The sequence below is a fragment of the Pristiophorus japonicus genome, chromosome 12 (assembly GCF_044704955.1).
Source record: "Pristiophorus japonicus isolate sPriJap1 chromosome 12, sPriJap1.hap1, whole genome shotgun sequence".
Classification (NCBI taxonomy): Eukaryota; Metazoa; Chordata; class Chondrichthyes; family Pristiophoridae; genus Pristiophorus; species Pristiophorus japonicus.
In genome coordinates, this window is record NC_091988.1 from 51165790 (window position 1) to 51178505 (window position 12716).

Sequence of the window (12716 nt, forward strand, 5' to 3'; positions counted from 1 at the left end):
TAAATGTAGTATCTCCAAATTTGCGGATGACACTAAGTTGGGTGGCAGTGTGAGCTGCGAGGAGGATGCTATGAGGCTACAGAGTGACTTGGATAGGTTAGGTGAGTGGGCAAATGCGTGGCAGATGAAGTATAATGTGGATAAATGTGAGGTTATCCACTTTGGTGGTAAAAACAGAGAGACAGACTATTATCTGAATGGTGACAGATTAGGAAAAGGGAAGGTGCAACGAGACCTGGGTGTCATGGTACATCAGTCATTGAAGGTTGGCATGCAGGTCCAGCAGGCGGTTAAGAAAGCAAATGGCATGTTGGCCTTCATAGCGAGGGGATTTGAGTACAGGGGCAGGGAGGTGTTGCTACAGTTGTACAGGGCCTTGGTGAGGCCACACCTGGAGTATTGTGTACAGTTTTGGTCTCCTAACTTGAGGAAGGACATACTTGCTATTGAGGGAGTGCAGCGAAGATTCACCAGACTGATTCCCGGGATGGTGGGACTGACCTATCAAGAAAGACTGGATCAACTGGGCTTGTATTCACTGGAGTTCAGAAGAGTGAGAGGGGACCTCATAGAAACGTTTAAAATTCTGACGGGTTTGGACAGGTTGGATGCAGGAAGAATGTTCCCAATGTTGGGGAAGTCCAGAACCAGGGGTCACAGTCTAAGGATAAGGGGTAAGCCATTTAGGACCGAGATAAGGAGAAACTTCTTCACCCAGAGAGTGGTGAACCTGTGGAATTCTCTACCACAGGAAGTAGTTGAGGCCAATTCACTAAATATATTCAAAAGGGAGTTAGATGAAGTCCTTACTACTCGGGGGATCAAGGGGTATGGCGTGAAAGCAGGAAGTGGGTACTGAAGTTTCATGTTCAGCCATGAACTCGTTGAATGGCGGTGCAGGCTAGAAGGGCTGAATGGCCTGCTCCTGCACCTATTTTCTATGTTTCTATGTTTCTATATTAATGACTTGAATATGGGTGTACAGGGCACAATTTCAAAATTTGCAGTGAACAGTCAGGAGGACAGTGATAAACTTCAGGAAGGCATAGACAGGCTGGTGGAATGAGAAGTGATGCATTTTAGTATAAAGAATGAGGAGAGGACATATAAACTAAATGGTACAATCCTAAAGGGGGTGCACAGAGAGACCTAGGGGTACATGTGCACAAATCGTTGAAGGTGGCAGGGCAGGTTGAGAAAGCGGTTAAAAAGGCTTACGGGATCCTGGGCATCATAAATAGAGGTATAGAGTACAAATTATGATGAACCTGTATAAAACACTGGTTCGGACCCAACTGGAGTATTGTGTCCAATTCTGGGCACCGCACTTTAGGAAGGATGTGAATGCCTCAGAGAGTGTGCAGAAAAGATTTACGAGAATGATTCCCAGGATGAGGGACTTCAGTTATGATGATAGACTGGAGAGGTTGGGGTTGTTCTCCTTGGAGCAGAGAAGATTGACAGGAGATTTTATAGAGATGTTCAAAAGCATGAGGGTTCTGGACAGAATAGATAGAGAGGAACTGTTCCCATTGGCAGAAGGGTTGAGAACCAGAGGACACAGCTTTAAGGTGATTGGCAAAAGAACCAAAGACAATACGTAAAAAACATTTTTTCTTGCAACGAGGGGTTAAGATCTGGAATGTACTGCTGGAAAGGGTGGAGGAGGAAGATTCAATTTTATCTTTCAGAAGAGAGTTGGATAAGTATCTGAAGGAAAATACTGGCAGGGCTACGGGGAAAGGGTAGGGGAGTGGAACAAGCTGAGAGTCGGCATTGGCTCGACGGGCGAATGGCCACCTTTCATGCTGTAACCATTCTATGATTCTGTGATTCTAAACTAACGTTCCTGCCATTATTTTTAACTGTTTATGCGATTTTTTTCGACAAATAATCAAAACAGATTATAAAACTACAATGATTATGAGCCATTTTGAAGCATAAGAACATAAGAAATAGGACCAGGAATAGGCCATTTGGCCCCTCGAGCCTGCTCCGCCATTCAATAAGATCATGGCTGATATGATCATGGACTCAGCTCCACTTCTCTGCCCGCTCCCCATGACCCTTATCACTCAAAATTCTGTCTATCTCCGCCTTAAATATATTCAATGACCCGGCCTCCATAGCTCCCTGGGGTAGAGAATTCCACAGATATTCAACCCTCTGAGAGAAGAGTTTTAAATGGGCAGCCCCTTATTCTGAGACTATGTCCCTTAGTTTTAGTTTCCCCTATGAGTGGAAATATCCTCTCTGCATCCACCTGGTCAAGCCCCCTCATTATCATATGTTTCAATAAGATCACCTCTCATTCTTCTGAATTCCAATGAGTATAGGCCCAACCTACTCAACCTATCTTCATAAGTTATCCCCCTTATCTCCGGAATCAACCTAGTGAACCTTCTCTGAACAGCCTCCAATGCAAATATATCCTTCCTCAAATACGGAGACCAAAACTCCAGGTGTGGCCTCACTAATACCCTGTACAGTTGTAGTAGGACTTCTCTGCTTTTATACTCTATCCCCCTTGCAATAAAGGCCAACATTCCATTTGTCTTCCTGATTACTTGCTGTACCTGCATACTAACTTTTTGTGTTTCATATACAAGGACCCCCAGGTCTCTCTGTACTGCAACACTTTGCAATTTTTCTCCATTTAAATTATAATTTGCTTTTCTATTATTTCTGCCAAAGTGCATAACCTCACATTTTCCCACATTATACTTCAGCTGCCAAATTTTTTCCCACTCATTTAGCCTGTCTATATCCCTTTGCAGATTTTTTGTGTCCTCACAATTTGCTTTCCCACCCATCTTTGTATCATCAGCAAACTTGGCTACATTACACTCAGTCCCTTCATCCAAGTCATTAATATAGATTGTAAATAGTTGAGGACCCAGCACCGGTCCCTGTGCCAACTGGAAAATGACCCATTTATCCCGACTCTCTGTTTTCTGTTAGTTAACCAATCCTCTATCCATGCTAATATATTACCCCCAACCCCGTGAGCTTTTATCTTGTGCAGTAACCTCTTATGTTGCACCTTATCGAATGTCTTCTGGAAATCAAAATACACCACATCCACTGGTTCCCCTTTATCCACCCAGCAGTGACAGCTAAAGTTAGAAAAGATAAAGGGGGATCGAAGGGTCAACAACCAAAACATTAACCTATCTTTCAGGTGCTGATAAACCGGCTCTGTATGTGCAGCAATCACTTACTTGAACATTATTACATTTTTATATTTTAATTTCTCAGACAGAAAACTCTTGCTACTTTACCTCTTCTCTAAGAGCTGTTGTATGGTCAAATAAGCCCACAGTCGCTCAGTAAAGTCACCAAAAATGTATTGCTGTTGTTGAGTAATATTTTCCACTTCTGATACCTTCACTTCAGCTTTTAGAGTCAGGTTTTCATTGGCCTGTTGGAGAATTAAGGTGCTATTAAAGAATTAAAGATTGGGAAAATAAATTACACTTTGTTCTATGATATAAACTCACAATTTGCAGTTAATGTGTAACATTTCATTACTACGCGTTAGGCATAAAGCATGTGAATTACTTTAATCGATCTGAACAACAAAAACTGATAGGATTAATGCAAGATATAATGTGAACAGATAGCTTTTTATTACAGTTTTTTGATGATATGAAGTTTCTAAGTGTCCTGTTCAACATTTGCCCTCAACCAACACTACCGAAACAGATTAACTGATCGTTGATCTCATTGTTCATTTTGAGACTTTGCTGTATGCAAATTGGCTGCCATGGTTGCCTACATAACACCAGAAACTATACTTTAAAAGTATTTGAAGTAATTTGAGATGTCTTGAGGATGTGGAATGTGTTATATGCAAGCGCTTTCTTTAAGATTATGTTCTAGTCAGGAGTAGTCTGTACGATCTTCAACTGAACAATGCTGCGTCCAAATTATTCACTGGGAGAGAAACTGGTGCTGAAGAGGAGAATTTAAATTTATATGGTAGGGCTAAGGGGAAAAACACGACAAGTAAGCGAAAAGCACAACCAAAAAGACAAAGGGGCTAAAATTGCCCCTTTGCGCAGGGCCAGTTAGCGCGGCCAGCCGACGATAACGGGGCATTAAGGGGTTTTCGCCCAGGTATGGTGGCCAGAGCGCTCCCCCGGAATTTCCCCCGGCGCTTAGCGCAGTGCCCCCCCCCGATTAGTGCAGTGGCGCACGTCAATGACGTCATCGCCGTGTGCATCGATCCCTTATCGCCCCGCGCTGACCCCTTTATGCCCTGCAGAGGGGAATTAGCCCCGCGGCAGCAAGGTCGGCACAAGACGATGCCACTGACAGCTTCTCGGTGCGAGAAGTAGCGGTGAATGTGGCGCCTGATCACCCTTAAATGGGAGGTGGTAGCGCGGCGGTCACCATCTTTTGCGTGTCGGCCGATTTTCCCATCGGTCCGACAATGGCGGCCGCTGGTTCAGCCGGGCTGCCAACAGGCAGGCCGGCACCCCCACTTGGGTGCCGGGCCACTGGCCCTGCCGAGACCCTCTCTGGTGGCCCAATGGGTGGCACTAAAATTGCTGTACAGATCGCAGCAGCCCTCTCCTTTAAGAGAAGGGGAGGGATGTTGCGACATGCCGGCATGACGAGGCGCGTCACCGCGCCTTCACCGTCACACGCCACGAGTGCCTTGTGGTCGCTCCATGAGTGTCGGAACAACGCACAGTTTCCACAAGCAGCATTTTTTTCTTTAAAGAGGTAAATTCCGCTTCCTGCGCCAGCGCAGATGTCCATCGCCGTCAATTTGATCGCCCCAAACCCAGAGCGGGGCAATTTTGGCCCCAAAGTGTAGGAAAGATAAAAGGAAACAGATCATAAATAAGACGAAGTATACTGAGTAACAATGTCAAACAGACAGGGTGGGGTGAGTTACCGATATGTTAATATATAAAATATTATGAATAAAATTGGTAATCTAGAAGCACAAGTTGCTAAGGGAGGAGGGGTTATGACATAATAATTCAGGCCAGGGAAAGACTGGAAACTGAACATCGTTGGTTACAAAATATTTAGGAGGGAGAGAAGGAAAAAGTAGAGAGGATGGGTGACAATCCCGAATATTCCACTACAGAGCTCGAACACAGGGATGACTAAGGGGATAGTGTAAAGCTTGTACGTATCTAGTGAAACTTAAAAGCGGAAAAATCACTGAGCCAGATGGCTGAGGATGCTGAGGAAATTTAGATAGGAAATAGTAGAGGGTCCAACCACAATCTTTAAACATCCTAGGGGTGTCAATGTACCACCTTTGTTCGAAAAGAGATATACCAGGTAAGTACGGGCCCATCAGCCGAACATCATTAGACCTTATGCCGGCTTTTACCAGCCATAAATGTTGCGTGGGCAATTGCTGGGCAGTTGTTGGGCAAATAGCCAAGCTCTGCACCAACAAGAATCATTTTTCAGACAGTCCGGTTGCTGTTAGGGCATGCTTTGACAGATCGTGAGTTCCAGGGCCTTTCAAATGGATTAATGGATTCAAAGTTTCTGAGCATAATTTTGGATTTAAAATTTTTTATTTATGCCTTATATACCCCTACGCTGAAGAAAGCAGGCCCTATGGTTGCTTTAAACAGCAGTAAGAGTTGCAGGGGCAATTAATGGGCAAATAGTCCAACTCTGCGCCAGAAATCCTCATTTTTCAGGCAGTTCGGATGATCTTGACATGGCGTGCCTTGACAGATCGTAAGTTCCGGGTTTCACGCATGTGCAAATCTGGAAGTTGCGGGGCCTTTAAAATGGATTACAAAAGTATATTCTCAGAGTACGCCATTACAGAGACAATTTCAGGGTCAATATTAAAAGTCGCAGCCGACATAAAAATAGGGAGCATGGTTAATTTTGAAGAAAACTATGTGGGGGTAATCGAGACAGAAAGCAGGGGAGGTGTATAAAAACCAGTTCATCCGATATCACCTGTTTCACTCCATCACCACCCCTCCGCGTCTTCAGGAGAAACGGGTTAGTAGATTGGGCAGATAAATAACGGGTGAAAATTCATGTGGAGAAATGCAAGATGATACATCTTGGGAGGAATAAGAGGATTCATATATTAAATTATAACATTTTAAAAGGTGTTGAGGAGCTGAGAGAGACAAAAATCTTTAAAAGTAGGAGGACAAGTTGATAAGGATGTAACTAAAGTATATGGGATTATAGGTTTTATAAATAGGAGTATAGAGTACAAATGCAAAAGGGTAATGCTAAGCCTATACACAACTTTGGATAGGCTGTATCTAAAATATCCAGGCTGAATGTCCGGTCTTCTGCCACCTGTTAGCACCCCAGAGGGGTGCCAATGGCAGCCGTAAGAACTTCTGGGCAGGCGGCCAGTTTCCAGCACCTCACCAGGACTTTCGGTGCTGGTTTCGATGGGGCGCAGAACATTAATGCCTGGAAGAGGCGAGCCGGTATGCAGCACCCTTGGTTGTGACTGTCATGTATTTAACTATCATTGTAATCCATGTATAAACTGACCTAAGTTGTACACCGTGAGAACACTGACCACTAGGTGGTGAACTTGTGGGAGACACTCCTAACCTGGACTTTCAGGTATAAAAGGGGAAGCTCCATCCACCTTCTTCACTTCAATGCTGGCTAATAAAGGTTACTGGTCACCGAGTGACCTTCTCTCAAGTATGGGCCTCCTGTACATTTATACTGTATAGTAAGGACATATCATTGGCGACGAGAACCTGGGATTTAAACCACGCGAGCATGGCCACGAGCAGCACAGATGAGAGGTACTGTCTTGGTGATGATTGGGACGATTTTTTTGAGAGACTACAGCAAACTTTCATCACTAAGGAATGGCTGGGACAGGATTCAGCCAACAAATGCAGGGCTCATCTCCTGACGGTTTGTGGATCCAGGATGTACTTCCTAATAAAGGACCTTTTAGTGCCAGAGAAGCCAGCAGACAAGACTTTTGAAGAGCTCAGTAAATTGATCAGGGAACACTTTAAACCGGTGAGCAGCATGCACATGGCGAGACACCGGTTTTGCACGCACCGGCGGCAAGAAGGGCAAAGCGTCCCAGACTTCGTGGCAGACCTCCGGCGACTGGCCAGCCTATGTAAGTTCCCAGATGCATGCAGAGCAGAGATGCTGCGAGACTTTTTTATTGAGGGCATCGGGCACGCTGGGGTTTTCAGGAAACTGATTGAGACCAAAGACTTGACCCTGGAAATGGCGGCTTTGATGGCCCAGACAATTATCTCAGAGGAGGTGTTACGCAGACTGGACCGGGTAGGGCTGCAACTGAAAAAAGCGAAGTGCGTCTTCCTACCTCCAAAGGTAGAATTCCTGGGGATGAGGGTAGCAGCAGACGGGATCAGACCTACTGCGTCCAAAACGGAAGCGATCCAGAGAGCACCCAGACCCCGTAACACGACAGAGCTGCGTTCGTTCCTGGGGCTCCTGAACTATTTTGGTAACTTTCTTCCCAAATTGAGGATGCTGTTAGAGCCGCTACATGTGCTCCTACGCAAAGGTCGCGAATGGGTCTGGGGGGACAGCCAGGAAAGGGCTTTTGATAGAGCACGCAATTTGTTATGCTCCAACAATCTGCTAACGCTATATGACCCATGTAAGAAACTTGTTTTAACATGCGATGCATCATCCTATGGGGTCGGGTGTGTGTTGCAGCATGTTAATGCCAAGGGTCAGTTACAGCCGGTAGCTTATGCCTCCAGAGGTCTGTCCCAGACAGAAAGGGGCCACGGGATGGTAGAAAAGGAAGCGCTTGCATGTGTATATGCAGTAAAAAAAATACACCAGTACCTGTTTGGCAGGAAATTTGAGCTGGAGACAGATCACAAACCCCTAACGTCCCTTTTTGGCCGACAACAAGGCCATAAATGCAAATGCGTCGGCCCGCATACAGAGGTGGGCACTCACGTGAGTCGCCTATGACTATACAATTCGACACAGACTGAGCACTGAAAACTGCGCCGATGCACTCAGCAGGCTCCCACTAGCCACCACCGAGGGGGAAACCGAGCATGCTGCTGAGATGGTCATGGCTGTTGAAGCTTTCAAAAGCGAAGGCTCACCCGTGACAGCCTGTCAGATCAAAGTCTGGACAAATAGAGACCCTCTACTGTCTTTAGTCAAGAAATGTGATCTGAATGGGGACTGGGCAGCCACGTACGGGGCATGCCCTGAGAAATTTAAACCATTTCACAGGCGCAAGGATGAACTCTTGATTCAGGTCGATTGCCTACTATGGGGAAACCAAGTAGTCATGCCCCAGATGGGCAGAGAGGTGTTCATCCGAGAACTCCACAATGAGCACCCGGGCATTGTCATGATGAAGGCAATTGCCAGGTCACACGTTTGGTGGCCAGGGATAGATGCAGACCTGGAACTTTGTGTTCGAAGGTGCAACACGTGTGCCCAGCTGGCCAATGTGCCCAGGGAAGCCCCCCTTAGCCCCTGGTCCTGGCCCGCCAAGCCAGGGTCACGCATCCATGTGGACTACGCAGGTCCTTTCATGGGAAAAATGTTTTTGGTTGTAGTAGACGCCTACTTCAAATGGATCGAGTGTGACATTCTCAATTCAAGCACATCTCTGCCGCAGTAGAAAGTCTCCAGGCAATGTTCGCTGCCCATGGTCTACCGGACGTCTTGGTCAGCGTGCTTTACTAGCATTGAATTCCAGGACTTCATGGCAGGAAATGGTATCAACCATGTCAGAACGGCACCGTTCAAGCCAGCCTCAAACGGCCAGGCGGAACGAGCAGTGCAGATAATCAAACAGGGGGATGCTCCGAATCCAAGGGTGTTCCCTACAAAGCCGCTAATCACGCCTCCTGTTGGCCTACAGATCCCGACCACACTCGCTCACAGGGGTTCCACCCGCAGAGCTGCTCATGAAAAGGACGCTCCAAATCAGGTTATCCCTTATACACCCCACCACGAAAGAAATTGTTGAGAGCAGGCGCCAGTCACAATGTGATTACCATGACGGGAATGCGAGGGCGCGATGTATTGATGTCAATGACCCTGTCTTTGTCCTCAACTACGTTGCAGGGCCCAAATGGCTCACAGGCACTGTGATTGCCAAAGAGGGGAATAGGATTCTGGTAGTTAAACTTACCAATGGACAAATCTGCCACAAACATGTGGATCAAACAAAAAGGAGGTTCAGCAACTCCATAGAAGAAGCAGAGGAAGAACACAATGTAGAGTTCACTCCACCACAGTTGACCGAACACCGGAACCAAGTGGACGAGAGCACAGTCACTTTGGGCAGTCCGGACAGGCCTGAGGCACTGCAAACAGCAGACACTCAGGCCAGCGCCCAACAACCGGAGCCCCAACTCAGGCACTCAAAAAGGGAGCGTAAACCACCTTAACAGTTTAACATGTGATCCCATAACGACTTTGGTGGGGAAGTGATGTCATGTATTCAACTGTCATTATAACCCATGTATAAACTGACCTAAGTTGTACACCATGAGAACACTGACCACTCGGTGGTGAACTTGTGGGAGACACTCCTAACCTGGACTTTCAGGTATAAAAGGGGAAGCTCCACCCACCTTCTTCACTACAGTGCTGGCTAATAAAGGTTACTGGTCACAGAGTGACCTTCTCTCAAGTATGGGCCTCGTGTGCATTTATACTGTATAGTAAGGACATATTAGCGACAGCGACTCGATTTTTGGCTGTCGTCTGATCCGTAGTGCTCCGTAGAGCGCCGTGCTGGGACCACCCATGTAAGCTGGCGGTCCGAGATGTAGCGGCTGCAGTGAGGTAAGTACTGTCGACCTCAGGTAAGAGCGATTGTTTTTTATTTTGCGATTTATGTTGTGTTGGCCTGAATTATTTATTGGGAATGTTTTTAGTGGATTTTTTTCAGGTTTTTACCCCCCACCACCCCTTCCCCCAGGCCTCTCTTATGGCACTCCGAGGCTGGCTGTTTAGCTCAGTATTTTCACTTGCTCAGCCGGCCTTGCTCCCTAAGAGACGTATGTAACGCATTCCTTAGCGATCCGCCCCATGCTCAGGGCCCGGCTGATGAATTTTGCTGACTGAGGCGCAAACTGTTCCTGGCACAAACTATACCGCCCCGCCCCCATTACCGCCCTGAAATGAGCAGAAATGGAAATCCAGCCCATAGTGCCCTGTTTTGAGAGTTTTACTTTAGGAAGGATGACAAAGCCAAGGAGAGGCTACAGATGACACCCTGTCAGATGATACCAACAATGAGAAGCTTTACTATGAGGAGAAAGTAGAGACGTGGGATTCTTTTATTAGAACAAAGTTAAGGGGAGATCTGATAGAATCATTCAAAATTATGAAAGGATTTGACCAGGTGAATCAGGGAAACCTATTTCCACTGGTCAGTGATCAGTAACTAAAAGGCATAAATGTTAAGATTATCATCAAAAGAACAAAGGGAGAGGTTTAAACTAATTTTGCAAGGGGAGGGGTGCCAGGCTGAAGCATTAGAGAGAAGATACCAGATGCACAGAGGACTGGGAGAGACAATCAGCATTAGAATAAAGAGTAGTTCAGAAACAGGAGGGATCTGATGGGCGGAAGGGGGGGTTGAAACACAAGGCAGGCTAGGATGGGTTTAGAGTGCGTGTGAGTAAGTGCCTGGATTGAGGCGAGCTGCAGGTACAATAGCCACATGGGATTACGATAATGTGGCAATAACAGAGACCTGGCCCAAACAAAGGGAAGAATTGTTCACTTCATATTTCTGGCTGCAATGATATGCAGAAGGTGAGGGTGGTATTGATCAAAGATACTGTTGCAGCACTTGAAAGGAATGATGTACTTGAGGTTTCAGAGACAGAATCTATTTGGTTAGAATGAAGGAAACAATAGAGGAGCTATAATGCTGCTGGATGTATACTATAGGCTGGGGGTTCTCAACCTTTTTGTTTCTGAGGTCCTTCGCCACCCCCCCACCCCCCTCTCATGTTCTAAAAATTCCATAGACCCCTATAACATAAGTATTTATTCTGTATAAAATGTAGTTATACAATTAAACATATATATTTATTATTTTTGTGTTTTTTAATTAATGTGAAACTTGTTGCTGGTGTTGAAGTTGAGGTCGGTAGAGTTCTGCTTAAGTTAGTAAACTGTTGCTGAGGTTGTTAGAGTTATATTGAAGTTAATAGATTGTCACTGAGGTTGGTAATCTGTCACTGGACCAGATAGAGAGCCGATGAGACCGATGGTGTTGATGTACCAACTCTTGCTTCACCTCTTGTTTGTCACTAACACGCCGAATGCTGTGCGCCCGCTGAGACTGGACATCGTCACCTTGACAACATGGTGGACCAATGACCGTGAGGCTCTGGGGCCAAGCAACAGTTTGTGGTTCTGTGCAGGGCTGGGGACTAAAGCAATACTTGCTTTGGATACTTGCTGTGGAGGTCAGTGGGACACTCAAAATATGTCCTATCGATGTAACTATTTGTATTGCACATTTTTTGACAGACCTGCGATAAGCCCTGCCCCTGTAAAGCTCTGCTGTTCCACCCTCCCGGCCTGAATCATTCCATCCATGTGGTGCCGAGAAACAGGATCTGAGGCTCCGACTTTCTTTGCCCGGGGGGCTGAGAGCGGTGGGCCTGGGGGCTGAGAGGGCCCATGGGCAGTGAGCAGAGTATCAGCAGAGAGCTGAGAGGGAGAGAGAGGCTGGGGGGAGGGTGAGAGAGTCGACTGGGTGGGGGGTGGGTGAGGGTGAGAGAGGCTGGGGGGCTGTGGAGAGTGACAGGCTGGGGTGGGGGGTGGGGGAAGAGAGTGAGAGTGGCTGAGGGGGTGGGGGAAGAGAGTGAGAGTGGCTGAGGGGGTGGGGGGAGAGTGAAATAGGCTGGGTGGGGGAGAGAGAGTCTTGGGGGGGGGGGAGAGAGAGAGTCTGTAGGAGAGAGAGAGAGAGAGAGAGGCTGCACTTGGACTGGGGTAACGTACTTCGGCTGGCCTTTGGTGTCTTCTGGGGAGCTCTGTCCTCTGTCACTTCAGGAAGTGAAAGTGGATCGAGTTACAATTTGCAAAGTCAGAGAGTCAGAGAGACCTTGGGATGGGTGATTCTAGTCACACATTTCAATGAAACTTCAGGATATGACTTATCCTCCAAGGGGACCAATCATAGACAAAGGGTGGAGTATGGCGGCCATTTTGGCAGTAAAATAAGCACGTCCATATCCTATAGGCCAGGGGTTCTCAACTGGGGCATGGCTGGTCCCTTGAAACCTTTCGCAGCCCCATAGGGGGCCGGGGACCCATGGTCGAGAACCCTTGCTATTGGCTACCAAATAGTGGGAAGGAGTTAGAGAAGCAAAATTTCAGGCAATTTGCAGAAAATCAAAGTAGAAAAAGTTAGAAAAGTGCTGAAAGTAGAAAAGTTACCCAGTCTAGATGGGCTGAACATAAGAACATAAAAATTTGGAGCAGGAGTAGGCCGTTTGGCCCCTCAAGCCTGTTCCGCCATTTAATAAAGGCTTGAGGGGCCAAATGGCCACTTCCCTGTCCGCTCCCTATAACCTTTCACTCCCTTATCACTCAAAAATCTGTCTATCCCCACTTTAAATATATTCAAGCCTCCACATCTCTCTAGGGCAGAGAATTGCAGCGAATTATGACCCTTAGAGAAGAAATTCCTCTTCATCTCAGTTCTAAATAGGCGATCCTTTATTCTGAAACTATGCCCCCTAGTT

The 12716-nt window shown here is 46.6% G+C and overlaps 1 protein-coding gene across 1 annotated transcript in view; it reads right to left on the reverse strand.

Moving 5' to 3' along the window:
• Positions 1–12716, reverse strand: part of LOC139276762 (inter-alpha-trypsin inhibitor heavy chain H3-like) — a 202633-nt gene that overhangs the window by 117772 nt on the left and 72145 nt on the right. The window contains exon 14 of the mRNA XM_070894771.1: positions 3282–3421. Coding sequence (XP_070750872.1) covers positions 3282–3421 — 140 coding nt within the window. The remainder of the gene's footprint in view (positions 1–3281; positions 3422–12716) is intronic.